Genomic DNA, 27679 nt, shown 5'->3' with positions numbered 1-27679 from the left:
GTAGGGTGGAGCAGAGACGCAGGTCTGTGTGCTAGCACGTACTGTAGCGTAGGGGTGGAGCAGAGACGCAGGTCTGTGTGCTAGCACGTACTGTAGTGTAGGGTGGAGCAGAGACGCAGGTCTGTGTGCTAGCACGTACTGTAGCGTAGGGGTGGAGCAGAGACGCAGGTCTGTGTGCTAGAACGTACTGTAGCGTAGGGTGGAGCAGAGACGCAGGTCTGTGTGCTAGCACGTACTGTAGTGTAGGGTGGAGCAGAGACACAGGCCTGTGTGCTAGCACGTACTGTAGCGTAGGGTGGAGCAGAGACGCAGGGACACTGAGACACTGTCTTGAGGCAGAGCAATCATGAAGGTGCTAGCACACGGAGAGGGAGTAGGATGAGAGACAGAGAGAAAGAGAGGGAGGAAACAAGAGAGAGAGAATGTGAGAGAGAGAGGAGGTAAAAAAAATGAATAAAAAACAGACAGAAATAAGATAGAGTCAGACAGAAAGAGGAAGGGGCAGAAATGCATGCAATGAGAGTGAGGTGATCCATCTTTTTTAGTGTTAACTACACCTCATTTCTCTATGCCCTGATGGGACCTGTTCCACTGCTCAGTAAAACACGGGGGGTTGAAGCGAGCACTGCTTCATGGTCACACGCACACCTCCACCCTTACTTAGGTTCTTCAGCACGTCCCCCCTCACCTCTCTGTCTTTTATATGCTAAAACCTGCCAAAGCAACTCCATTGTGCACCCTCAGAGAGAAACGGCCAGGACGTTCAGGTCTAAAGTCCACGCCATGCCCCTCACATCTTTGAAAAATGCAAAACGGGACACTGAGTCCTATAAATGCCTCACCAGTGACTGCGGGTGATTAGACGTGTCCTGTCAGCCGTCTCACATTTTGAGTAGCCATATGACTCAAGAACAGGAGAATAACAGTGCTACCCTCACAGCCAGTGCCTCTGCTGCCGCAACCTTCTTCTCGGTGTGGTTCGGCTGTATCGTGGGCAACCCAGGTGTGGGAAAGGGGGGCCTGAGAAGAGTGAGTCTGTCTCCGCCCACATCCACCCGACACACAGTGGCAGCGCGGATCGCTGCCGCCATCTTTAGCTCTCTGTGTCTCTAAATGTCTCTCACATGCATCAAACCAAGAACCCGCACATCAGTGGGATGAAGCGCAGACACTCACGAGCGCTGATTACTTATGGTGACCTGTTTGGACTCGTTTACTCTTGTGTGTATATTTTCGAGTGTATTAGACACGCCCCAAGCTAAATGTGTAAAGATTTTAGCAAATTAACTTGGATCTGTAGCATGCTGTGAGCATTCATAACTACTTGACTCATAGTAAAAGAGGTTAAGTCATTTAAATTATTCAAATTAAACCTCTTAAATGCTTTATTGTAATCGACAATCACAATTATAATAGCATTTTGTGCTTTTCAAATAAAGCTTGTTCATAATGCTTTTTGAAAAGCTGAAGTGAATTACACAAATCTGCTCCAGGCGATACTCTTTCCCAAGATCTCTGTGTTTTCCTGTCGGCTGATTATGCATCTCTGTGGCGATCTCCATGAGCAGCCTGCGAGTTCAGGAGTTGGGTGCAGACACCGACATGGGCACCAGCCATGCCTTCCTGAACCTGCCTGAGCTTTAAGAGGGGATGAGGAGTGATGTGTGGGGATGGGAGGGACTCCAAGCCCCCCCCGACTCCCTCGGTCCCGCGTGGGGCCACTGAGCACTCTGGAGGGCGTCAAGAGAAATCTAGAGGGGGGAGAAGAGCCACAGCATCAGAGCTTTCATTGTTCAGCATCACCTGCCTCACCTGATGGGCGGCTACATAAACACGTCCTGCCAGATGGTCACGTTCACAGCCTCAGATAAATACGGGCATCTCAGACTCTTCACACAGAAACGATCTGGCAAATTAGCTCCATCATGCAGGCTATGAAGGTCTCCAGATTAAAGCTCCTAAATGTGGTTACAATTAGATTAGAGTGAGAGAGAGCAATTTTAGAAGAAAGCATGGTAGAATCAATTATTTAATTTTTTTCATTAGTTCAGAATAGGATGGGGGAGAAAATGAATCAGAATCATTGCTTTTTACATTTAGATGGTTTCAGCTACTTGAAATATTTTATACATCAATAGCGTAGGTCTCCATGTGTCCTCCATGTGTCCTCTGTGTGCTCATTAAAACTAGATTACACACGGGTAGCATGGTCATTTAGGACGTAGATCCTGGAAATATCTTTGGAAAGTATTCATAAATTTGTAAATATTTTGAATGTTGCATGTTATTCATAAATATTTCTAATTGTCAACCTAGATTTGTAAAGCCCTGGTGGAATATAATTTCATGTTGATGTTATACCTATGGTTCTAGTTAATATTTTATTCTAGTTTTACCAGTTTACCAAGTTACTTAAGTTAATGCCTCAAACATTACAAGTGATGTTGTATGATTGACTGGCACCAGGTTCGGTTCAGGGCGTTGGGTTTCATGGGCGATGGTGTTCTTCTCTCTCTTAATGACGCCTAAATAAATGCCTTGATGACCCATATAAACACGTTCGGCCCTGAGCAATCACCTCACTGCTGAATTTCTGACAAATCACCATGTCAGACTTTTCTCTGGGGATGGTGCTATGAGAAGCTTCTTCAGAAGGTCCTCCCTCTTCGTGATATTTCTAATTCCTCAGAGCTTAGCAAAGTTTATAAAGCAATCCATGATGCTGCATTCAAATTCTTCCACCTGCTTTTTTCAAGCATCTCCGGAGTGGCTGAAGAGACTGAAGTTTTTGCGGGCTAAGGAGGTCCAGACCTGAAGTGAGTGTACTTATTTTAAGGTGAGTTCTGGTTTTGCTCACCTGAAATGTAAGCTGTCCTTCGTGGATGCTAAGAGCTTTGTTTCTATGCTTCGCGAATAAGACGCAAATGAGAATCTACTGCGTGTCCAATGAGAAAGTGCAGCTTTTGCGCATCATTAACATTAATAGCCCTACGTTCATTTTTATATGATGACACATTTACAGCCACGTCATCATCATCATCATCATCATCATCTGAGAAATATTAGTTTATTTTAATTCGTGTTAGTTTTATAACTAACGATCCACTTAATGCATTGACGCCTGTTTGCACAGAGACTCATGTGTGCTGTGTGGTATTCTGAATTTTTAGGATTCATTCAGTAGCTTTTACGTTACTCAAAGCTTTCCATTGCTATCTTCGCGCGAGTGAAACTGGATTTCTGCGTGCTGATGTGGCTTCGACCCTGCTGTGTTTGACAGTCCTAGCTTCCTGTAAATGATTAGTGTACAGTAGTGCCTACACCGAGACGTTCTGTTTAATCAGCTGCCCGTTATCTATGTTAAACTGGTCGCAATTCCCCGAGCAAAAGAAATCAAAAACATTGCTGATTAAGAGCGTCATCTCCAGAGAGCCTATTTAGCAATTCGCGGGCACATCACCCTGAAGCTAGACGTGTTTATTAGCGCCGTGAGGGACAGAGCGTACAGCTGCAGGTGCGCAGGGCGGCGCTGACACGTCACGGCGGGTATAAAAGACCCACACGGGGCTTTATCACGATGTGTTTCTGCATGCGGTCGCGATGTACGTTGCTTTAAATTATGTTACATTTTTAAGCAGTTGTGATCCAATTTTTAATTCCAGTTTCATTTTTGTTTTAATTGTATTTAATATTAAGAAAAAGAAACCTCGTTTATTTATTGATGAAAAAGGTTTTAAAAGAGTATCAGTAAGCAAAAAATCTTTTCACAGAAAATGGGTAGCATTGCAACCCTCAACAGGTGCCACTGAGTTATGACGCGATGGTGCGTTACATATTAAACACATTAACTGGCGCATACTTATATGTGCTAATGAGAGTCTTTCCTTTCTTTCACTCCTCCAGGCTTGCGTTTTGAATCATTCCCTGCACCCTTAAAAATCTCTGCCTTCCTGCTTACTACCTATTTACAGGGCAAAGCTACAAAGCCACAGTGAAGTTTTTTAGGTGTGTGTGCGCGTGTGTGTTTGTGCAGGCGCGCGCGTGCGTGTGTCTGCGTGTGTTCTTGCTGTTTGTGCAGAGGGTATTCCCCCGTGGAGCTTCCCAACACGTTCCAGGATAACAGAATAACAGCCCTGCGGGAGCGCTTGTCCAGTCTCAGGACACTCTCTGCACTTTAAGCCCTCTAATTTATTTTTCTAACAATGCAGTGGGGTGCCCTTATCCACAGGCTGCTTCTCAGGTGTTACTATAGGATGAAGAACAGCTGCAGCAGGCAAAGTGGCTTTTATCACCAGTTGGATGAAACAAGTTGGTCTAGTAGATGTTTCCTCTGTTAGTGAGATTCAAGTTAGATGTTGCACTTCAGAGCAGAACAGGAAACTGGCACAACAACATATTAAAGACTAAGTTAGGAAGTTGTCTATATCTGAAGAACTAACGTAGTGAGGCCTTCCCAATCTTTAAAAGGTCCAGGAAAATTATGTATTAGTACAGCATCCTCAAAGTCCCTGCGATAGATGATGATGGCCATGAGGATGAGCACAGAGATGAGAAGGTGAATGAGTAGGCAAGTGTACAGAACTCTTCTTCACAGCTCCACTTCTGTAAAGCAAAGTAAACTTGACCTAATCAGTCCATATTAGTGTCTCAACCTGTCACAGCTTTTATTAGACAATGCTCGATGAAAAAGATTATGATAATTACTATATTACTATATTATTTATTACTATTACTATATTTATTTCTACTCAGTTCATCAGTGTCCATTTCAGTAGTATCATCTCCACTGAAGCCATGCAGGCCCGATACGCCTTCTACTCCAGAATGAACTACACCCTCCCCTCCACACCTCCACCCAACACCACCATCCCAGAACCGGCCAACACCACCAGCAAGCCTTTCAGCGTGTTCGACGGCTGCGACAACATGGTGGAGGGCATCGTCTTTGACCTGGCGGTGCAGACCTTCAACATCGTAGTCGGGCTCCCAGCCAACATCCTGGTCATCGCCATCCTGATCCGAAACCGTCGCGAATCATCTACCTCCGACATCTTCCTGGGCTGCCTGGCCTTCATGGATGCCTACTTCGGCCTGATGGTGCCCGTAAGCTTCCTCAACCTCTACCACTGGCGGAGCATGAAGGCCTGGATGGCACTGAAGTTCTCCTACGGCGTGAAGGACACGAGCGGACCGCTCTTCCTCTCCTGCATCTGCCTGGACCGCTTCGTGGCCGTGCTCTTCCCCATTGCCTTCGGCAGGCTCAAAGCCACCACATACCGGGCGGGACTTGCCGCCCTCGTCCTGGGCCTCACATTCGCCTACGCCTCAGCCAAGACCGTCGGCGGGCTCCCCAACTTTGAGAAGGTCTTCACAGCTGAGGTGCTGGCCACCTTTACGTGGATGGTGGTGTGCAACACCTCCATCCTCTGGGCCCTAAAGCGCTCGCGGGGCGCAGGCAAGGACGAGATGCACCCCATGAAGAAGAAGGCCTTCAAGGTGGTGCTCTCGCTCCTGGCCATCATCGTGTGCAACTACCTGCCGCTGGTGGCCGTGTTCCCCTTCCAGGACCACTACTCGCCCATGGCCTTCACCTGCTACATCCAGCCCGTGGGCTTCGCCTTCCTCAACATCAGCAGCAGCATTCAGCCGCTGGTCTACCTGTCCCGTCTGGAGAGGGTACCCTTCCAGCCCGGATCCTTCACCAAGATGTTCTGCCGCAAGGAGAAAAAACAAGCCTCCCCAGCATAGGGGAGACACCATGTGAGATGTGGAATGGCAAGTTTCTGGAAACATTTTTTACTGGAGTATATATACCTTAAACAATATATCTGACATCCAAATAATATTGCAAAATATTATTTTGAAAATTTTAATTGTTTATTTGTTTGTTTGTTTGCTATTATTTCTCTGTCTGTTGGTTTGATTGGTTAGGACTGACTTTAATAATGTATGTTAGGCTACTGCGTCTCTCCATCGGTCTTGCAGTAGCTTTTGTAACTGGATTATGGCGCCATCGTGTGTTCAATGCAAATAAGTGTCATTGTTTTCCAAATTAATTCTCGTTTGTCTCTGCGTTGCATTTGTAACCCTATCTTTCTCTGCAAATAAATACATGTACATATTTAACATATAGAATTAAAAATGTTAAACTGGAGAACATATAAATGCGTCCCTGCTCAAAGTTTCTGTATACATTGCCCTTATTTTCCTTATTTGCTACATACTGCGAGGTTTACCAAGTGTATGGTTTCTAGTTACTGGATGGATGGTAATACTTAAGTATCAATAAAAGATGAAGTGTGAAACCTTCACTGTCCACTCTCAGAATGCTAAGATTTTTGGTTGATTACAACAGGGACACGATCAAAGCGCTTCAGCACTGAATATGACGTGCAGGGAAAAGGACGCCAAAGTCAGACCACAAGCTTCGTTACAGTGGGACTGATGTGTCTTAGACATACTTAGCGCTGCCGCTCTAACCACTGACCCGGGGTCAGTTCTTAACATAGCACTGCTGCTGTGCGAGGGTGTCGGAGCGCCGCAGCGAACTCGCCCTCTGCGCCACACCCCACCCTCGAACACTAAAAAACGTGTTTTGTCGCTATCGCTATCTCTTGTGTTTTTAACTAAGCCCTCGTCATCTCAGCGTCTTTTGCGCTTGATTGTTGTGTCCTTGCTCACCTTGTCCGTGCACATTTACGTCTTTGTGTTTCTCCCGCGTGTTTCGAATTCTTTCTCCGCTACAAAAACGTCACTGACTTTTGTCTAGTGAATGTCTTTACGTGTTGGCTTCATTTATTTACACTGGAACAGACAAGACCCGTATGCTGCTTCCCTCGAGGTGGTATGTACGTAATCCAACTTTGACCCGGTCGGCGGAGCTCGGTAACCGGGCCAGCTGGCTCGCGCACGCACAGCACGACGGGCCTGTCGGCAGCTGTTCCGTGCAGCTCCCCGCCTCCCCGCCAGGGCCTAAAGCGCCACTCCGCTAGCGTCCACACCCAGTCACAGCGCTGCGCAGTTAATTTAGGGGTTTTCCTACTTGAATGCACCTGATTCAGCTCATTAGCTAATTACCCCCACCCCCCATGTAATCGGTCTGGTGTGTGCGCACAAGGAAAACGCTCATGTGAAACACGGGATAAATCCTGCCACACTCCTCGCTGCCAGCCTTGGTTATGCTCCAGGACTGCACTAGCACTACTGGATACTGCATGATGAATTGTGTTCCTCTGTGTATCACTGTTGAAAGAAACTGGGACTTTAATCTCTCAGTCCTGAACACTTTGTCCATCATACTGCATAACTCTAATACAACGGTAGGCAGGTTGTGATCGAGACCTAACCGCCATGGAACTAGGTTCCAGCGTTAGTCATCTGTGACTTTACAAAGGTGGAAAATCCAACCCAGTGGTGTGAAGGCAAAGACAGTAGACATCTGTTCATGGGGATAGCCTTTGAAATATTCCCTATCACCATACCTCCTTCATGTCTGGCCCATGATCTATAGTTATCTATAGAGCTCTACAGTGCTCATCTTACCCTGTGTTCGTCCCACACACAGACCAGCAAGGTTGAAACTGGGTTTTTTAAATAAGAGTAACAGCATGAATATATTCAACATCAATATTATACACATAAATTTATTTTGATGAAATTCTACCAGTGCAGATCATTTGACATGTTCTTTGTAGAGATAAACTGTGTCTAAACACCTTTCTGTTAACCATGAAGAGTAAAGGTTGCTAAGTTGCACACAGCATCAGCACCACAAAACCACTAGTTTGTGCCAGCCACCGTCTTCGACTTTATTCTTAATTAAAAGAAAGATGTGCTTCATCGATACATGCAGCTTTATGAATCAAGAGGTTGGTTCTCCTTCACCGAAATGACCACAGGCTTCGGCAGAATCTTCAGAGGCCGATCGCTTTGCGTGTAGAAGTACGGCAGCACCTTCTCCGTGAACGTGTGTGTGAACACATGCAGGATGTGCCCGTCGGAGGGACTGGAGAAAGACACCTGTCCCGCATCCTGGTCCAGCCGGACGGCCAACCTCCGCAGCTTCCTGCCGACCAGCAGCGTCCTGGGCGGCGACGCCATGGCCCGATATGTGCCGTCGCGCAGGCACAGGGTCCAGAAGCCGTTTTCCGGGCGCGCAGCCACCTCCGCATCCCGCCGCACAGACGCGCTGGCCACGCCCACAATCCAGTCCTTGCTGCCGCCCACCTCCACCTCCCAAGTGTGGGTGCCTCCGGCTACAGCAACCGAGCCCAGCACCTCGGCGCTGACGCGGAAACGCTCGGGGCTGTTGGGAAGGGAGCGGGACGGGCTCATATAGCGAACACATGTCAGGTCCTCTGATAGGCTCAAGCAAGGATGGGCGGTGTTTGGGTCCAATGTTACGGGAGCTGAGCAGGCAATGCAGAACCAGGCCAAAATAAAGACATGTTCAATCATACCGCCAAAGTCATAAAATATGTGGTTTTATGAATTACTTATTATTTACATTGCTGGCATTTAGCTGATGCTTTTATCCAGAGCGACTTAAAATTATGACTGAGTACAAACTAGAGCAACTGAGGGTTAAGGGTCTTGCGCAGGAGCCTAACAGTGGCAGGGCTTGAACCAGCAACCTTCTGATTACTAGACAATTACCTTAACCACTGAACTACCATTACCAACTAGCAGCTGACCTGTGTCTGTTGAGAATGTATTATTTAAAAAATGTATTTATTTGCAAATTGAGTTTACTCTGTTTTGACAAAAACCTGTCGATGGCTCCTCAATTAAGGAATATCACTGCCCCCTCGTGGTTCTGTAGGGTACTCACAGTAAGGTGCTATTCCTTGCATCTTCTCCCAGACGTGGAATTTCAGGTTACTCAAATGCTTGGCCTCGTCTATTAATGATCCACAAAATCCCTCTGGATCCGGGAGTGAATTCTGCACTCTGTAGAAACAATCACAAGTGTTTCATTTAGAAGTTTAGTGGTTTAACCTGGTTTAGTCTCTTGAAGATCCCATAATGATTCAATGTAATTGGCCATCTGGTTTTGAGTATTAAATAACAGATGCTTTCAAGTAAAAGAACATGTGGGTGAGCTTCTATCTCTGTTAGTGAACTCAGATGTTTGCCAGGCTAACTGTTACTCTGTTCCAGCAATTCCTGAGGCCAACAGAAAGTTCTGAAGTAGGGAAAAGTTTCTACATACCTCTCCATGGTGGATTTGAAATTCTATAAAAGTAAATAAAATACAGTGAACTGTGATTAATACATGGAAGTCAGAATTATGGCTAAGGAAAAAAGACATTATGCAATGACAATCGGCCCACGCACCTCTAAAACAATGATGAGCCCACACCTCTAAAACAATGATCAGCCCACACCTCTAAAACAATGATCAGCCCACACCTCTAAAACAGTGATGATCAGCCCACACCTCCAAAACAGTGATCAGCCCACACCTCTAAAACAATGATGATCAGCCCACACACCTCTAAAAAAATGATGATCAGCGCACACCTGTAAAACAATGATGATCAGCCCACACCTCTAAAATAGTGACAATGAGCCCACACCTCTAAAACAAGGATGATCCACCCCCACCTCTAAAACAGTGACGATAAGCCCACAGCTCTAAAACAGTAACAATCAGTCCACACCTCTAAAACAATGATGATCAGTCCACACCTCTAAAACAGTGACAATAAGCCCACACCTGTAAAACAAGGACGATCAGCCCACACCTCTAAAACAGTGATGATCAGCCCACACCTTTAAAACAATGATCAGTGCGCACCTATAAAAGAGCAACGATCAGCCCACACACCTCTAAAACAGTGATGATAAGCCCACACCTCTAAAACAGTGATGATAAGCGCACACCTATAAAACAGCAACGATCAGCCCACACACCTCTAAAACAGTGATGATAAGCCCACACCTCAAAGACAATGCAGGTGAATGACAAACATAAACCTACACAGGAGCACGCCAGAAGGAGTGGCCTTACCTGCAGCATCTCTGCGTCATCTGCAGCCATCTCCTGCTCCGTGATCCTGATGATGTCCACAAGAGAGGCCATCCTACTCCTCAGATCTCTATCTCGCTCTTTCACGGCGAGGACTCTCTTCTCTTCTTCTTCCTTCAGCGTGGACACCCTGGCTTCTTCCTCCTCTCGCAGGAAGTGATGGAACTCCAGGAATTGATCTCTTATTCGTTTTTCTGTTAGCTGGGTCTGACACTGAAACACACACACATCATAATATTTTTGTTTTTTCCATGTGTTTTTTTTTTTCTTGTAACATCAGTTTTGTTGTAATTAGAAATAGTCTTACTACCTTGATATGCTCCAGTGTCACAGCTGTAGTGATCCTAAGTTTATTTATTGCTTCCAGTTTATCCTTCAGGATCTGCAGTGCTGCACTGAGTTTGTCCTGTGAAACAATTTTACAAATGAGATCTAGACTCAATTACTGTAATGCATTGTACAGTTTTTAATAAAAGAACAAATGAGTACTTTCAAACTAACAAATTATTTAAGCATAACTTAGGCTTTCTCCTCCCAAAATTAGAAACATAATGTTCCTAATTCAAACATGTGAACATGTGGACTTTAGTGCACTTTTTCAAAAACACAACAGCTTGAAAGTAGCTTTTTCTGCATGCCAGGAATGCAAAATTGATGCTCAGGAATGCTTAGGCTATGTTTCTCTGGCAGAACCCTCCAAGAGTGTCAGACCAGACCTGATAAGATGCATTTTCTCAGACCAGCTGCTCAAAGACTGCAGAACAGGGGCAAGTATTCCACAGCATACAATGTAGCACAGAAGCAGCGACACAATGCCCCAGTGTCAGGCTGTACCTTACGGTCCTGCGCGGCCACCCCCGCCGGACAGCACTCATGCGCTTTGTGTGCGTTGGAGGCCTGGCACATGGGGCAGACGGGCAGCTGCTCATCTGCGCAAAAGAGCTTCAGTGCCTGGCCGTGGAGGCGGCACGCCGTGCCCACGCCTGCTGCCGCTGCCGCCGCTCTGCGGCCCTGCAGGACGGCCTCGCACAGGTTCTTCAGGGCCAGGTTGCAGGGAGGGCTCCTCCTGGAGGCCCTGCGCCTGCACACGGGACAGTCCCGCATGCGAGACACCTCCCAGAAGCGCTGCAGGCAACCCCGGCAGAAGCTGTGGCTGCAGGACAGCAGGACCGGGTCTCGGAAGATGTCGCAGCACACGGGACACGACAGGTCCTCCTCTGGTAGGCTGGACGACATGCCGTCTGCACACAGGTACGGAAGCTTCTCTCACGTTCAGCAAAAAGGTCCTGTTTTGATCCCTCGCATGTGTGTTGGCGTGGGGCATCAATGAGAGACAAGCTAGGGCATCGGCACTTTGACAAGCTTGTCCTGCTTGGCCGGTTTGCTGAGGACTCCGGGAGCAGACGCAGCTCGGGCTGTTCAGGCATGCAGTAACAACAGAGAGGGAGGCGGGGCACACGGGACCTGCGACAGGAAGTCAAACCTGCAGAGGCTCGGTGTGCAGTGCTTCAGACCCTGATAGGGATTAGTGAGGTTTTCCCCATTTTTGCAGTTCTGATAAGAATGTCATTAATTTACGTTTGTTTTTTCAGCGGTCATGTTCATTTGCACTATCTAAAAATCTCCTTTAATGTAATAAATTTCACAGAAATGAAACTTTGCTTCTGCCTTGCATGGCTTATGTTAGAATATGCAGTCTACCTTGAGAACAGACATATGGTCTGTCAACAGTCGCATGAGCCCATAAAACCATGATCAAATCCAGTGCTGGTGTTTATGGGATGCACAATGGACACCAGGAGGCATAAGTTAACTTCTTGGGTGGGGCCAAAAGGAATTTAAAACCACACTGGAGGCAGTAACTGCCAATGCGTCTTCTCTCCTGCCTTCATACTACTAAATAAAGCTCACAAGCCCAAACTGTTCTAAAGCACTTTACGTGGCTTGGGCTGAGATCCAGCTCACACAGCAGGGAGGGAACTGTAATTGTATTGAGTAGCATTAGCATACGCTGGAATACTTCAGTGCCTGGAGTTTCACACTGCAGGCCCGATTCAGTGTTACTGCTGGCTAGATTACTGCAGGTCTGATATTTCTGCTTTGTTATCTACTGCCAGTAATTAAAGTTGTTGATTAAAGTTTTCATTGGACAGCACTCAGAAAAGAAAAAAAAAATCTTTTTTTCTCTCCCTGTTTTGTTGTGTGTGTTGTACAGATGTGGTAACAGCATTGTAATTTGTCTGAACATTCAGACATTTAAACTCACCAGCCGTTTTGTTGGAATCACCTACCTGGGTGTACAATTACAGTCTGGCCTTTCTGTTACCACACAGTTGGTGACAGCCATTAGCCCATTAGCAATGGTTACAGCAGATATAAGCATAGCTATGAGGCAGATCTTTTAGTGGTTGTGGAAATCGGTTAGTAGAAATTGCCAAATGTTAATGACAAAGCGCATTTGTAAAAAAAAAAAAAAAAAAAAAAAAGTCCAGAGATTAACTGATAGTGAAAGGGTATTTGTTCTAATCATTCCAGTCTAATCAATCCAATAATTTTTGTCAGCATTATTTAATATTAAATATATTCACATTCGACTTTGATAGCCGTTCACTGAGATCCGTTTGTAATTTAAGTCCAAATCACAGCATCCTATCCGGTTTCTCCACGAGCGTAAGGTCCTCCTTCTCTCCTCCGGTCTTGGTTACCATGGGGATGACGTCATGTTGCACCACAGCTTCAGCCCAGTAGCCGCGAGAGAGGCGGGTGTAGTCTCACGCTATGAGAAGCGCACTCACGAGACTCAGCCCTGTCCTTTAGCGCTCCGCAGACCGCCATCAAATTCTCCATCCCCGCTCCTTGGCTACCATTTGCACGATGCGTGAAATAGTGCACCTGCAAGCCGGCCAGTGTGGCAACCAGATCGGAGCTAAGGTAAAAGTCAAACGGTGGTTGTTTTGCATGAAAGTAAAAAAGTAGCTTTGGATCATAGAGTGCGTGCAAAAAAATGCTGTATGGCTGTTAATCCGCCCTCAAGAATTCTCTAGAAAGCCGCAGCGTAAAATGGAGGATGCTTCTTAGTCATTTTCGCACCAACTGCAAATTATTTACGATGAACCGAGATTATACTATGCGCAATTTTTCAAAATGCAATTCCTACGTGGAAGCGAGGCGCAGAAGCGATTTAATGCGCGCAGCGTCTTTTTGTTAAATGTCCAGACGTTGCGCATGAAAAGATTTGAATTCATCCATTCCTTGACGTAGATTGGATGGTGAAAAAACCTCTTTATTTTTTCTGTTTTTATATCTAAAATTATCGTCAAGATATTTGGATAAATTAATTTAATATATATTTCAGTTTATGTTAATAACTGAATATGGCAGGCTATTTTACTGTAGCATCAACCCCATCTTGTGTAGTGATCAGTTTTACTTTTGATTGTGCAAATTACAATGTACTCCATCGAAGATATCCATTTAGAATTTGTGACCTAAATTTCGTAATGGCAGTACAAAAATGACAGCATCACTACACGACACATCCTATTTTTTCTCTCTCTCTCTCTCTCTCTCTCTCTCTCTCTCTCTCTCTCTCTCTCTCTCTCTCTTTATAGTTCTGGGAGGTGATCAGTGATGAGCATGGTATCGACCCAACCGGAACGTACCACGGAGACAGCGACCTGCAGCTAGACAGGATCAGTGTTTACTACAATGAGGCTACAGGTAATCAAGTTCAAGTTCGGTTTATTCATCACATACATAGTCATACACAGTATAACTCGCAGTGAAATGGTGGAGAGTGCTCTGTCCAAACTGAGGAAAGGAAACAGGGGTGCATAGAGACAAATGTATATATGCAAGATAATGGCATTATTGTGCAGTCATACAGACCAGTCACAAGAGGGTGAAGTGGAAAGTGTCTGTACACAGAATAAAAGATTCAGGTTTTCAAACAACTATAAAAGTGGTCATGGCTTGGCAATTTCCCATAGTCTGTTGGGGTTTTTTTTCTGTTCACACACACACACACACACACGCAAACACCGTGTGTTGTTTTTGTATGTGTGTTTTGCTTTGCGTTTTTTGGTTTTTTTTTTTACAATTTTGTTTTGGATTATGGTGGCATGACTTTATGCATACACAGCCCCCATGATTGTTGTAACAAATAAAAGAGCACAGCGCTGTGCATTCTAGAAAATTCTAGTATATTTTTAATATTTTACACAAAAAAGGATGGAAAACAAACATTTTGGTGCAACACTGGAACTGGAGATATAATGAAATGTAATGTGAGTATAGAATGTCAAAAACACAATGTAGGTGAATTTAATAAATCTCACAGAGATAGAGCCAGAGCCAAATTTACCAGAATTTACTAACTTGTTTAACATTCTGAGCATGACTCAGAACTCTCTGCTTGAGAATTTTTTAAACCATAGAAATCCACTTATGATTGTATAATATTTTCTTTCTGTTTTGTTCAGGTGGGAAGTACGTTCCCCGAGCCATCCTCGTGGACCTGGAGCCTGGCACCATGGACTCGGTCCGATCTGGGCCATTTGGACAGATCTTTAGACCCGACAACTTTGTCTTTGGTGAGAACACTGTTTATTCTCCCGGTCACCATTTGCCCTTTTGCATTGTAGACACACTGCTTCACGTCTGCTCTCTTTGATCAGTATTCTCTGCAAAAAATAAAGTTTAAATAAAGCAGTTGCGTTAAATTCACCAACATTGTGTGCAAAACATTCTGTTTGTAGGCCAAAGTGGTGCTGGAAACAACTGGGCGAAGGGTCACTACACGGAGGGGGCGGAGCTTGTGGACTCTGTGCTGGACGTGGTGCGTAAGGAGGCAGAGAGCTGTGATTGCCTGCAGGGCTTCCAGCTCACGCACTCGCTGGGCGGAGGCACAGGCTCGGGCATGGGCACCCTGCTCATCAGCAAGATCCGCGAGGAGTACCCCGACCGCATCATGAACACCTTCAGCGTGGTGCCCTCGCCCAAGGTGTCCGACACGGTGGTGGAGCCCTACAACGCCACGCTGTCCGTGCACCAGCTGGTGGAGAACACGGACGAGACCTACTGCATCGACAACGAGGCGCTCTACGACATCTGCTTCCGCACGCTCAAGCTGACCACTCCCACCTACGGCGACCTCAACCACCTGGTGTCGGCCACCATGAGCGGCGTGACCACCTGCCTCAGGTTCCCCGGGCAGCTCAACGCCGACCTGCGCAAACTGGCCGTCAACATGGTGCCCTTCCCCCGCCTGCACTTCTTCATGCCGGGCTTCGCCCCCCTCACCAGCAGGGGGAGCCAGCAGTACCGCTCCCTGTCCGTGCCCGAACTCACGCAGCAGATGTTCGACGCCAAAAACATGATGGCGGCGTGCGACCCGCGCCACGGCCGCTACCTCACCGTGGCCGCCGTCTTCCGCGGACGCATGTCCATGAAGGAGGTGGACGAGCAGATGCTCAACGTCCAGAACAAGAACAGCAGCTACTTCGTGGAGTGGATCCCCAACAACGTCAAGACGGCCGTGTGCGACATCCCGCCCCGCGGCCTCAAGATGGCCGCCACCTTCATCGGCAACAGCACGGCCATCCAGGAGCTGTTCAAGCGCATCTCCGAGCAGTTCACCGCCATGTTCCGCCGCAAGGCCTTCCTGCACTGGTACACGGGCGAGGGGATGGACGAGATGGAGTTCACCGAGGCTGAGAGCAACATGAACGACCTGGTGTCCGAGTACCAGCAGTACCAGGATGCCACGGCCGAGGAGGGCGAGTTCGAGGAAGAGGGCGAGGAGGAGGTCGCCTAAATCTCGGCCGGGGCTCCGCCCCCTGCCCCGCCCCAGTCAGTTGTACACCATGCCTGTAACACTGTAACACAGGTCTCTGCTAATCTCCGGTCATACTCATGGAAAAGTGACATTTACAATGAATAGTGCAACTTTTTCATTTGACTTTGTGTTTTGGTGTCTTGTGTATGCATTGCACTGTTACCCTCTTACATCACCTTACAGAGGGTCAAGCGGGTGCTTTTAATTGTGAAGCCTTCAGATCTGAGAAAACCCTCTGTTCGAGTCACCGTCTGAATAAAGGCCAGTACTCTACCCCCAGTGATGTTTTCCCTGTTTCTTCTGTATTGTCAACAATTTAATACAAAGGCTTTGGGCTACTTTTTTTAAATCGATATTTGCTTGCATTACCTGCAAGGTAGGTATCCAAACCTTAATCCCTAACAAAAAATAAACATCCTTGTGAATAATCTAAATATTAAAAAACATGATCACTAGACGGTGCAGTTTCCCCAAAACTATTTTCAAGACAAATATGTTATATAATCAAAGATGTGAACTATTTTTTCAGTCAGCAGCATTCTAGCTGACATCCTTCAGCGGTATTCACAAAATGCTACACGTTATCAAAGAAGCCATTACCAACACAACAATGTCCAGCATTCTTCAGCACAAGGCACTTGCCACACTGAACCCTTTAGCGGAGCCGATCTGGACGACTTTAGTCTGTACCTCACAACTGTGTAAAGTTATGCAAAGGAGCTTCAGAAAACAAACAAACAAACAACAACAAAAAAACAGTAGCGGTCATGACGCTGAATTTACTAAAAAGCTGAAAGAATGGAGTGAGGGTTTGTTGCACTCCTTAACTTCACAGAGTAAGTTCTGAATGCAGGCACTTTTTGCTATATAATAATAATAATAATAATAAAATCCATTTTATTTTTTTTGTAATCAGTGAAATACTTTACTAGAGTAGAATAATAATACTTATAAAACTCCTTGACAAAATGTCTAAGGCTGTGAGAAGCAGGCTCAGGTCAGTGATTCTCTCCTTTATCAGTGTTTAGACAAGCAATTTTTTGAGACAGCTGCAGTGTACGTTCACAAACATGGTCCAGACTATCACGGGAAATGCTGGACATAAGGGTAAGCTACGATTTGACTGCACATAAAAATAAGGACTTAATACACAGCACACATCTACTCTTCATGACTGGAAACAAGGAATGACAGGGAATGAATGAATGAATGAATGAATGAATGAATGAAAGGATCAAATATCTACAGGTTAAAAAGAATCTGCGATAAGAAAATAATTCAAGTATATTCATTATGTGTTTGATTAAATTTGTAGTATTTGATTAAATAATGTATTTCCTAGATACAATTCATTGCTGTACTGTGGGAGTTTTCAGATAAATATTGTTGCACGTATTCTGTTGATGGTGAAAACTGAGGTAAACAATCACTGTTGGTATAAAGAACCTGATGAACACTTCATCTCTGACCATCATGCTTCCAGCATCGGCATTGCTAACATTAGATCAATATGAGTATCTGGATAAACGTCTTTAAAATTATAGATTTTTTAAAAATTATATGAAAAACATTTTTGAACTACACAACACATACTTCATCAGGCAAATCAAAGCAACTTCAATCAACGCTTAAAAATCTGAAATGAAATTGTAACAATATACTCTTAAGAACAGGAAAAACCGAGTGCGTCGTGAACTGCCAAGGTAAGTACCTCTGGAGGCTCTCCTTATAGATGCTGCTGGCACTTTGTACCACATCTATGAACTAATCAGCCCAGATAGCTTTGGTCATTGTCTGTTCAAAGCCAGACTGTTTGCAAGACCACTTGCATACGTTTGTGCCTGCCCGTACCCTAGGATCTCTGCAGGGTTTTCAGATGGACTAGTCTGGTAAAGCAGTCTGTGTTTGTCCGCAGGACTCCTGCGGGGAGCGTTTTCTAGATTGTCTGAGTCTTCCAGACCAGAGCCAGGTGTTTTAAGAAGAGCGTCCGTTCCCATCTTCAGCTGTGCAGAAACGCCTCCCAGTCCCACTCATGTGCTTCTGCGATTCATTAGAAAATAATCATGTTCGTTTTGTTGGAAATGGACTCTTCCCCTACGGTAGCGAGAGGGAGGCAGGTGTGGTGGCGGGCCAGGCCCAGGAGCAGCACCATGGCGGGGGAACGGCAGCTGGGAGTGGCTGCCGGGCACCTCAGATGAGTCTCTCCTCCTTGGGCAGCTTGAGGGTGTTGGGCACCTCCACGCTGCGTGCCCCACTCTGCTCCTCGGCGCTGGGCTGGTATGTGCCCTCTGTCTGCCGCTTCTTCTTCACCACGCAGAAGAGGAAGATGAGCAGCCCGACTAGCAGCAGCACCACCACCACCACTATGGGCACCACGATCGCCACAACATTGGGCCCCTGTACACAGGCAAGGAACGGAGGTCAGTCAGCTGGGCCACTGCAGTACTGGTGAGACTCACACACGCACGCACGTGCGCACACACCAGCCACACTGCGCTTTTATGATAACTGCAAAGACATCTTAGCGATATTTACTCACAGGGCTGGGAGTTGTAGTCGTTACTGTGGTAGGTTCTGTGAAAAACAGGGAGGTGATGAGATAAAGACACCAACTCAATCTGTCACGTGTGCATTGTACATTACAAATCCACTCAGTCTAGTGGCCCACTGTTCTCAACGTCATAACTGCCACATTCGCCATGACAACTGTTTCACTGCCCTGTTGGTCATAATGTTCATCCAGTCTGGAGAGTCGGAGCTGCTCTAATGTCTTAGCCTGACGAGGGACTTCACAGAGTTCTAGACCACGACACGGCTTGCTGGGCGGGCAGCTTTAAACAAGCAGGAGAAAACAAGAAGCCATGCACAAAGAGTGCCCCTGGGAGAGGAGGCCTGGCCAAAACTACAGGATGATTCAGCATTCAGCAGGGCCAACCTGCCTAGTGCCCTGTAGCTCACCTGGTAGAGCTGGTAGAACAAGGTTCTAGCAACACCAAGGTCATGGGTTCAGTTCCCAGGAAGCACATATCATGTCATACTGATAAATACAAATCACACTGGATAGGAACCTCTGTCGAGTGTGACGTCTTTTACATTGAACACACTTACGGCAAAAATGTTGAAAACACAAAGTATTACGTAAGCATGTGTTTCATCAGAAGTCTCCAGTTTATAACTTCAGCAGATACTCAAACAGAACACCTCAACTGAAGTAGCATATGACCAAACACATTCCCACTGACTTCTTATTTCTGTTATCTCAGTGCACCTTCATCCCTCTGTGGATGATTATTTACTCATGTAAATGATTAACATCTCACTTTCCTCTTGCCTTCCTCTCTCTCGTTGGCCGTTTCTTTGCTGCATCAGCGTCTCCAAAATATTCCAATACTTTTTTCAACTGATATTTTTAAGTTACTGTAAGTTTTCATATTAGTGATCGCTAAAATAATAGAGCAACACAGAAACTTGGTATATCTGATTAGGAGTCGTGTGCAGGGACTTCCATGGGACAACATTTCCGTCTAGGACAAGGCTTTACACAGCTTGACTGGGTACAGCCGTAGGCTTATCTTTTCTTCTTTCTCCAAGCATCTGTGTAAGGGGCGTACTTAACATTTCCTCTGTCAAAACGGCTAGCGTTTCTAAAACAAACCAGCATGTATGCGCTTGTACGAGCTGCTGTAGACAATATCTGCTCATGTTCACTGAGCTGTGGTGTTGTATGTTCAGGTCACTCCAGTGTAATTCTGCTCAGGTTTTTTCCTATTTGTTTTGTGTGTGTGTGTGTGTGTGTGTGTGTGTGTGTCTGTGTCTGTGTGTGATTCATAATTCAGGCTTCTTCCCTTGTAAAGATGCCCTACAGTTTCGGAAGAGTGTTGAGCTAGAGTGGCGGTTGTGACTCACCCTGGGCCGACGCAGTTCCAATAACTAGAAGCAAAGCACTCCCTGTGGCTAACCACACCTGCACCATTGTGGCTGGAGTGGAGTCCATTTGTAGGCAAACGCTGCCTTCATCCACCCAGAGGCTCAGGCCTGGGGCGCACTGATCAGCAGCGACCAACACACCATGGCAAGCCCTGACAGGACCACAACACTGGTGGCGTGCTCTGAGAAACAGCAGGACAGAGGACACACCTAGGTTAAGACGTAGTTTTGCTTTGTTTAGGTGAAACCTCGTGATCAGGTGTTCAGCTAATAACTCCAAGTTTGAATGATTTTAAAAGAACAGGAAGATCTGTTTACACTGATCCAAACAGAACCTTGGTTCCTTCCATTTACTGACAAAATTTTCCAACAAAGCAGAATTATGCACGAGTCACAGCTACAAACACCTAGGGGAAACACTAAAAGCCTATTAATGTGGATTATTAATGTGGATTATTAGTGTGGATTTTACAGTGTTGCTCTTACAGAAATGCAAAATAAAGGTGATGCTCTACGTGCCTCCGGATTAATTTAGTTTGCAACGCACTGGGCAAATATTTGCTCTCTGTCACAACTATGAATGGGAAAATTCACGCATACAGAACACAACAGGTTACAGGTAGACTGTGAAATAATCTGTGTGACGGTTTACCTGTCCGCGCACTTTCCAAAGACGTTCGGGCTCTTCTGGTTTCAGTAGGAAGGTACATCCAGTTTGACCGATCATAGGTCGCTTCCGCTTCACCTTAACAGTTGAATTCGTTTACTAAAGCGAATCTGCCTCCACACTCGTGTTTTGTGTTAACGGGCATTTTGCTTGTGGCCAAACGCTGCTCGCCGGCTTCTGTCCTGGTCCTGGTCGACTCGCGAAACACATACGTACTCACGGGTATGTCGAGATCATTCAACACATACGTTGATGTTTTTTTTTTTCTTCCTCCTAAATTCCCACTGGTGATCACATGGTTTGGGCTCATATTACAGTACCTGAGCTCAGCTACAACCTGTGGCTCGAGACAGACGTGCCATTGTGCGCGTTCAGCTCGCGTAAAAATCCACCTGCCCACTGGAGCGACGCGTGGATTCCATTCTGCACTGAACAATAGTCGGATGTATTTTAAGAACCTTATTCTGCTGTATTTTGAAAATACTCGGACTATTTTAGTTTAATTTGTAGTTCTTTGTGTACATGATACTTATTGTCCTATACCTATTGTATATTGAAAGCTAAATAGATTTCCAAATATCTATTTAGAACTCTACAACCGAAAAAAAAATATTACTCGAGGGCTTTAATATGTTCGGCACATTTATTTCCTACTCAGTTGCCGAAGCAGCCTCGTTGCTTGTCAGGTACTGCGCAACTCTCGCTGCGACCTCCAGCTGGAGCCTATCCGGTCAGGCGGTTAATCTCAACCCTCCGAGGGCTCAAAAATGTTTGACATTCCACAATACCGTTAATCCATCCTCCTTCTGGACAATATTATTAACCAGTTAGCAACTGTTAGGCAATAAGCGCAAAGATTTGTTTTTACAGATATAGGCCTCTTGTAAAGAAGAATGTATTAAGAACTGTATTTTGGTGGCGGCTATTTATTTTCCAGACTTATAGTGGGAAAAGGCAAAAACAACTTCTGATGAGTTCTTGAGAGTGAGTAAGGAAGAGAGAGAGAGAGAGAGACAGACAGACAGACAGACAGACAGACAGACAGACAGAGACAGACAGACACTGATATGCTTGTTTGGATTTGACCTAGGATTTTCTTAATTTAAGTAAAGATATTCACACCTAATTTGTTCTTTCCCATAAATCTTTTTGGTCAGCAGTCTCAGGTACCAATCACTACATGTTAAATAACCAAGACTTGTTATTGGCTTCTTACTGATGTAAGCGTTTTGCTACCTTCAGAGGATTGTGAGCCATAAAGTACACAGATAAACACGAATATCCTAAGGCAGGAATCTGCGACATTTTGTGATATTTAGGTTTTATTTAGCACATGAAAAAGTAGTATTGTATTTCATCTGCTTCACTAAATTTGAAGTTGTTAAACATGTTGACATCTAAAAATTAATTGATTGAGTTAGTTAACTGGTTGCTGGTAAAACAGATATTTTCGGATTTATTCTGTTTACATTAGTCTAATCCCATTTTCTGATCCAGCACTTTCAGTAATTCCGATGATTAACGTCGCAACAAAGAAGTGGGATGCACCGGACGCACAGCTGTCCAATCAGCAACAAGTAAACCCAGGACATCCGGTTAGCGAGCCAATCAGCCTCTAGTGCAGCCTCTCTTTTTTACGCTCTAGTGAAATTTTCTGAACGTACTGGCGGGAGAGCATACCGTAGGTTTTTATTGTCGATTGAAATTACTACAGCGTCGCGCTGCACGAAGATACTATTTAAATTAAAGCCTTTGGTCGTGTAGTGGTCTATTTTAAGTTATTGGGAAGAGTGAGTCAAGAGCGACATCATCTTGGCATCGGACCCCGAGTGCCCGCGGAACAGCAGCTAGCTGTAGCTAAGCTAGCGCTAGCTGACGTTACTTCTACTTCCACTTGCTGAATTTTTCAGGCCTTTAAAAGGTCATTAAAGAATTTTGGGGCTTTTTTCCTCTATAATTTCCTCATCTCTTCCCTTCCTGTTTGTGGCGGCCGTAATTTTTATTTCTGGCTTGATTTGGCTGGTGAGAGCAAATGGCGAAGGTGCAGGTGCTAAACGTCGCCGTGCTGGACAACCCGAGCCCCTTTGGAAATCCTTTCCAGTTTGAGATCACGTTTGAGTGCATGGAGGACCTTCCAGAAGGTGAGCGGCTTTCTGGTGGAGTCTAACATCTTTTACTCTCCGAGCTGACTTGCCTGTGCTGTCCTAGCTAGCTAACTAGGTGAACAGGATGGCGCGATGTTGAAATAACGCTCCTAGTGTCTGAACTCTAATTCTCTACACACGTAATGGCCTTGATTTGGTGTAGTTAAAGTAACACGTGTAAACTACAGTCTGTAGAAACACTATGTGGTGAGCTTATATCAATTAGGTATGAAACCCAATCTCTGAACTACCTCGGTCGGTTTATGGTTTCGCTAACTTTGTTGGGAATCGTGAGTTTGTTTGTCGCAGGTCGCCAGCCAGCCAGCCAATACAGTCCAACCCTGTGTTTCTCTTCCAGATCTCGAGTGGAAAATCATATACGTGGGCTCAGCCGAGAGTGAAGAGTATGACCAGACTCTTGACTCGGTCCTGGTAGGCCCAGTCCCCGCAGGGCGGCACATGTTCGTGTTTCAGGTCAGTCGGAACACCCTAAAGATGAATGTCACGTGTAAGCCTGTTGAAAGGAGACCCTGATTGCCTCGTTTGTAACTGTAAAATGTGATATATTAGTTCAGTTTAAGGTCTTTTGCTCTGGACTGTATGAAAACATTTTTTAGTTTGCATTTTGTGGGGAAAGAAACTCCTGCCCCGGTTGAAATGCAGTCATGACAATGGGGAAATGTGAAATGCAATACACACGTGACATTTCTGTTCAGTAACAACACGCAGAATAAGTGCCAGAATGAAAATCAAATCTTTTGGCATATTACTGTGGGTGTGACTGTTGTCTTCATCACGTGCACATGCAAATGGCCAGAGTTTGCTGCTCGGCCTCTTTACCAAAACAATACATGGAGATGTGCTTTTTTTTAAAAAGCTTAATTCATGTCAGAATTGAATACAGTCCACCTTGAAGTGTTTTCAAGGCCCAACCATATTGTGTTCCACTTCGAAACGCACATGCCTCATTGAAATGCAGTCATTACAATGAACACAGTGGACTGCAATGCAAACAGGACTGCATTTATACAGTGATTTGCTGAAAACGTGGCAGAATGTAAGGTAAAAGGTCATTGCATTGATAGGCGCTCGATCGCTAAGAGAATAAAAAAAACTATTTATGAATTTATATTTAATGAATGAAATGCTGAAATCGTGTCACCACTGAATGCAAACCACCTTGAAATGCAATCAACTGTATTGCATTCCACTGTGTGCTGTTGTGACCATGCCAAAACAAGATACACATCATTGTATTTCAGTCAAGAACAGTGTGCTATTTGTAACACAATGAAAATGCAGTCACTGTCCAATCGCAGCCAACTGCCGAACTTGGGGTGTGGTCCATCAAGTGGAGCCGTACAGACCACAACACATACCGAATGGCTCACATTATAAAAATGCACCTTGATTTGGCATAGCCTTTGTTACATTTTAAGGGCATAAATGTTTCTCACTCAGTAACAGGTCAAGAATTATTTCAAATTTGGAATATTTAAAACGAATTCTGGTAAATAAGTTTTAAAAATGGAGATTGTGGTTCATTGATTCCTACAGTGCTTGGGCCAGTGCATGATAGTGTTTCTCATTGTCATCATGAGAGAAAATGTAACTCTACTCTTGGCACTGTCGTGTGCACCACCAGGCGGATGCGCCGGTCCCTTCCTTGATACCCGAGAGTGACGCCGTGGGTGTGACTGTTGTCCTGATTACGTGTACGTACAGAGGGCAGGAGTTTATCCGCATTGGGTATTACGTCAACAACGAGTACACGGATGCCGAGCTCAGGGAGAACCCACCCCTCAAACCTGACTATGGGCAGGTAAGGACGTGGGATGTCTCTCTTTGAACTTCATTGAAGGCTTTAGGTAAAACTTTTCATTGTGAATCTGGAAAAAAAACAACAACAAATGCTAAGACAACACCAACGGTTTACATTTATTGTCTTTTTAAGACTTGTAAGAAACTTGGATTTACAATTCTACATTTTTCAATATGGGCTCCCTGGGAATCAAACCAGTGACACAGGTTGCCATCATCTCGCTTTACTGGCTGTTCCAGTAGACATTTCAGATAGACCTTATATGCCATTAAATGCATTTTCTTATTACACCCTTTGTCTGTGTTTCTTGGAAGATTTGTTTATTTTAATAAATGTGCAATATTAAAAATATTTGGGTCAGCCTTATGCCCAGTACTTCACTTTTAGGGGCCCTGCTGACCTCTGTATAATCAGATCTTCTTCACTGTTTTTTCCTCAGCTCCAGAGGAACATTTTGGCCTCAAACCCACGCGTGACCCGCTTCCACATCAACTGGGAGGGCGGTTCGGAGAAGATGGAGGATTCTGAGAACGTCGACCCTGCCCCTAACGCCATGCTGCCCCCCGCATGCCCCCCAGGCAAGGCTCTCGGATTAATGCCGGACAACTCCATGGACTGTTTGTAAAGCCCTGTGGCCCTCCTGTAAAACAGTCGCCACCTTTAACAGTGCGCACGTGAGATCCCCCAAGGCCACATGCCAATGACACGCTGACTCTGAAAGCCTCACTCTCGGCTCTGGAATTGGGTTTCAGTCTAGGTCCTGATATGTTCAGTATACTGGCTTAAACAATCACTGGCACCTTTTTTCTTTCTTTGCCAAGTTATGTACCATCAGTTTCAGAACATTTAGTCCTGCCCTGACTTCGCATCACCCAGTTAAATTGACTAATTCTACCTGCAGACTCGAGCCTATTAGCAAACCGAGGAGGTGGGCACACAGTGCTGAGAAGGACTTTTCCATTCCCACCCACTACGTCTGCTCACTGGGATGTGGTCTGAACCAGCTGGAGCCACGTTAGAGCCGCTACAGCATTTGACATTAAACCACTATCCATCAGACTGACAAGTTTTCAGAGTTATTTAAGAAGGCTTAGAAATATCGTGTCATGTCAGTATTGAGTAGTAAGGGCTGTGGATAACATGATTCACCACTTTTAACAGATGGTTTGCCAATGGAGTTGTATTATACTGTATATATGATTTTTTTTTTTTTTTTTCTGTTTGTATACCAGCTCTCCAAATAAATAAATATCTTTTGTTATAGGGAAAGCTGTTTTTCTTGCTATCTGGATGTTCTCGTAAGAGTTCAAACAAGCTTCATTTAATCCAGAATGCAGCAGGAAGAATTATTTTACTGACATACAAAGCTCTACAGGACCATGTTCCTCCGTATCTAAGTGAATTTATTTGCTATTAAGAACCGTCATGTCTTGGGTCACAAGGGACTGTTATCTGTTAATACCTTGACTTATGCAAGTTGGCAGGAGGAGGAGCATTTTCATTCATATCCCATCAAGTGTGGAAATGATGTTTTTCGTGTTGTATAAATCATGCAGATGTTCGGGTTCTTGGACATGGAGAGTTAAGGTAGACAGGCTGGTGCTGTCATCCTGCCACTCGTGCTCTCGCACTAATTTGTTGACACTGGAGATGACGCAACAGCTGCTTCTTGTTTCATCTCATGCTGATGCAAGCTTGACCCGGAAGATGTGGCCCTGCTTACCTGACCACTGTGGACCTTCCAACTGTACCTTAACCAGTAATGGGTAATGGCTTATCTGTAGGTTCCAAATTCTCTCCTGAAAAGGTCAAAGATTGTGGATGCCATGGAGACTTCAGTGAATAGCCAGTCACCACTGCCATCAATTCTACTATACTGTTTAGTTGATTACTCTCTGGACTTAATAGTGCTAATTGGTTCTCACTGTATAATCTGAGCACCTTTGTGAAATGTTAGTCTTATAAAGTTTATTTAAAGTTATTAGTAAAAGAGACTTTATTCATTATGTGTTACAAAGTTGCTATTCTGTGTCAGCTTGAAGGTGATGGGTTCCCCTTCTGAGGCTTGGTTCCTCTCAAGGTTTTTTCCATATGTTCTCCGGGAGTGTTTATTTGCCACTGTCACACTGGCCTGCTCATTATGGAACTGGAATTGGACTCTGTGTATATGTAATTTCTATAAAGCTGATTTGTGGCAACATGTAAAAAGCGTAAAATAAATTTGAGTTCTGTTTAATTTAATTCGTGGTTGCAGTGACGGCAATGCAGTTGTGCAAAGAAGGGATGCGAGTTTAATGCCTGAGAGATGAAGAGTGTAAGTACAGCTCTGCTTCTTTTCCCCTCCTCTTCATTCATAAAAAAACATCAGTGCTGTGTTATGCAGGAGCTCACCTCCCTCGCCATTTTTGGAGCAAGGGGTCCTGCTTGCTTGCTGTTGCTAGGCAACATGGATTATTGCTGCATCTATGACAAGACCTCAGAGTGTTGCTGCCTTAATGCTTTTTTTTGTCTCATTTGATCTCATTATCTGTACTTATATTAGCCTTGATACTTAATTTCATCTCAATTTTGACTTTTTACTTCACTAGTCTAATACTTGTGTGCTAAGACAAGTTACAATGGTGTTATTAAACATAGTTCACTGGGGTAATTATTGATCCCCTTAGTGCAGTTTTATGCAAGAACGTGCAAGCAACTAAAAGGTTGTCAGGTGTGATGCCCATAACATGATTTAAACTAAACGACCTTTCCCTTTTCATTGAAAACTGATTGTATTGTGGTCAAATATAATGATGCATTGCTCTGCGTCTACCTAAACAAAATAATGTAGGTTGTATTTCAACCAGTCATACGATCTCACCATTGTAGCCTTGGACAACACATCACGTTTTAATATTCTAGACGTAGGGTGTCCGCGTGCCGCAAATTCTGACCAACATTCTAAAAATAGGCTGTCCTGACGTCACGCAACCAATCACTGATTAGTCTGGTGGGAGGGGTCTGCAAGGCCATTTGGTTCTCTACATCTCTGAGAGTCATCTCCTACTAATGATTAAACCATTTCTGCGTTCGGTAGGTAACATGTATCACAAAAAAGCCCTACAAAAATAAAATTATATTAAATGAAAATGAAAATAGGTGACGTTATTTGTCAGTTTGTGGGGGAGGAATCTAATCGTACCGACCGATATCAGTTGACGAATCATAACGCCTCCTGCCCTAAACGATTGGTCGCGCATCCAATAGTCGGCGA

The 27679-nt window shown here is 44.9% G+C and overlaps 5 protein-coding genes across 6 annotated transcripts; 3 read left to right on the top strand and 2 right to left on the bottom strand.

Annotated features, from left to right (window-relative positions):
* Positions 1 to 2048: 2048 nt before the first annotated feature.
* On the top strand, positions 2049 to 6301 carry LOC113587862 (G-protein coupled receptor 183-like). Of its 2 annotated transcripts, none has more exons than XM_035525466.1 (2): positions 2049 to 2816; positions 4753 to 6301. In XM_035525466.1, the coding sequence occupies exon 2, from the start codon at positions 4795 to 4797 to the stop codon at positions 5746 to 5748; it is 954 nt and encodes a 317-aa protein (XP_035381359.1). In that variant the 5' UTR covers positions 2049 to 2816; positions 4753 to 4794; the 3' UTR covers positions 5749 to 6301. The 2 variants fall into 2 exon arrangements, with proteins under 2 accessions (XP_035381359.1, XP_026882579.2); XM_027026778.2 differs by having other exon boundaries at positions 2049 to 2836.
* A 1378-nt stretch (positions 6302 to 7679) lies between these two features.
* On the bottom strand, positions 7680 to 11407 carry LOC113587854 (tripartite motif-containing protein 35). Its single transcript, XM_027026767.2, has 6 exons — positions 10865 to 11407; positions 10341 to 10436; positions 10013 to 10243; positions 9212 to 9234; positions 8831 to 8949; positions 7680 to 8408 (listed from the first exon to the last, which is right to left on the bottom strand). Exons 1-6 carry the CDS (start codon positions 11264 to 11266, stop codon positions 7855 to 7857), a joined length of 1425 nt encoding a protein of 474 aa, XP_026882568.2. The 5' UTR covers positions 11267 to 11407; the 3' UTR covers positions 7680 to 7854.
* A 1388-nt stretch (positions 11408 to 12795) lies between these two features.
* tubb4bl (tubulin, beta 4B class IVb-like) lies at positions 12796 to 16145 on the top strand. The gene is made up of 4 exons (XM_027026768.2): positions 12796 to 12961; positions 13642 to 13750; positions 14512 to 14622; positions 14788 to 16145. Exons 1-4 carry the CDS (start codon positions 12905 to 12907, stop codon positions 15843 to 15845), a joined length of 1335 nt encoding a protein of 444 aa, XP_026882569.2. The 5' UTR covers positions 12796 to 12904; the 3' UTR covers positions 15846 to 16145.
* Positions 16146 to 16813: 668 nt separating this feature from the next.
* Positions 16814 to 21368, bottom strand: crb3a (crumbs homolog 3a). Its single transcript, XM_027026784.2, has 4 exons — positions 20446 to 21368; positions 19773 to 19975; positions 18406 to 18440; positions 16814 to 18263 (listed from the first exon to the last, which is right to left on the bottom strand). The coding sequence occupies exons 2-4, from the start codon at positions 19858 to 19860 to the stop codon at positions 18057 to 18059; spliced, it is 330 nt and encodes a 109-aa protein (XP_026882585.1). The 5' UTR covers positions 19861 to 19975; positions 20446 to 21368; the 3' UTR covers positions 16814 to 18056.
* Positions 21369 to 22091: 723 nt separating this feature from the next.
* Positions 22092 to 26667, top strand: asf1ba (anti-silencing function 1Ba histone chaperone). The gene is made up of 4 exons (XM_027026782.2): positions 22092 to 22601; positions 22963 to 23078; positions 24250 to 24426; positions 24866 to 26667. The coding sequence occupies exons 1-4, from the start codon at positions 22493 to 22495 to the stop codon at positions 25049 to 25051; spliced, it is 588 nt and encodes a 195-aa protein (XP_026882583.1). The 5' UTR covers positions 22092 to 22492; the 3' UTR covers positions 25052 to 26667.
* The last annotated feature ends 1012 nt before the right edge of the window (positions 26668 to 27679 follow it).

Source organism: Electrophorus electricus, chromosome 4 (assembly GCF_013358815.1).
Source record: "Electrophorus electricus isolate fEleEle1 chromosome 4, fEleEle1.pri, whole genome shotgun sequence".
Taxonomy (NCBI): Eukaryota; Metazoa; Chordata; class Actinopteri; order Gymnotiformes; family Gymnotidae; genus Electrophorus; species Electrophorus electricus.
The sequence above is the reverse complement of the archived record's forward strand: the minus strand, read 5'-3'. Positions and strand labels throughout refer to the sequence as shown.

Bases quoted from the DNA above. Each gene is read 5' to 3' on its own strand.
- LOC113587862 (XM_035525466.1), top strand. From the start codon at position 4,795: ATGCAGGCCCGATACGCCTTCTACTCCAGAATGAACTACACCCTCCCC.
- LOC113587854 (XM_027026767.2), bottom strand. From the start codon at position 11,266: ATGTCGTCCAGCCTACCAGAGGAGGACCTGTCGTGTCCCGTGTGCTGC. The intron at 10,437-10,864 runs GTACAGCCTGAC...ATTGTTTCACAG, and splicing joins TGGCCGCGCAGGACCGTAAG to GACAAACTCAGTGCAGCACT. The intron at 10,244-10,340 runs GTAGTAAGACTA...TGTGTGTTTCAG, and splicing joins TGACACTGGAGCATATCAAG to TGTCAGACCCAGCTAACAGA.
- tubb4bl (XM_027026768.2), top strand. From the start codon at position 12,905: ATGCGTGAAATAGTGCACCTGCAAGCCGGCCAGTGTGGCAACCAGATC. The intron at 13,751-14,511 runs GTAATCAAGTTC...TGTTTTGTTCAG, and splicing joins TTACTACAATGAGGCTACAG to GTGGGAAGTACGTTCCCCGA. The intron at 14,623-14,787 runs GTGAGAACACTG...TTCTGTTTGTAG, and splicing joins ACCCGACAACTTTGTCTTTG to GCCAAAGTGGTGCTGGAAAC.
- crb3a (XM_027026784.2), bottom strand. From the start codon at position 19,860: ATGGACTCCACTCCAGCCACAATGGTGCAGGTGTGGTTAGCCACAGGG. The intron at 18,441-19,772 runs GTGAGTCACAAC...TGTTTTTCACAG, and splicing joins TGGAACTGCGTCGGCCCAGG to AACCTACCACAGTAACGACT. The intron at 18,264-18,405 runs GTGAGTAAATAT...GCCTGTGTACAG, and splicing joins CGACTACAACTCCCAGCCCT to GGGCCCAATGTTGTGGCGAT.
- asf1ba (XM_027026782.2), top strand. From the start codon at position 22,493: ATGGCGAAGGTGCAGGTGCTAAACGTCGCCGTGCTGGACAACCCGAGC. The intron at 23,079-24,249 runs GTCAGTCGGAAC...GTGCACCACCAG, and splicing joins GGCACATGTTCGTGTTTCAG to GCGGATGCGCCGGTCCCTTC. The intron at 24,427-24,865 runs GTAAGGACGTGG...TTTTTTCCTCAG, and splicing joins TCAAACCTGACTATGGGCAG to CTCCAGAGGAACATTTTGGC.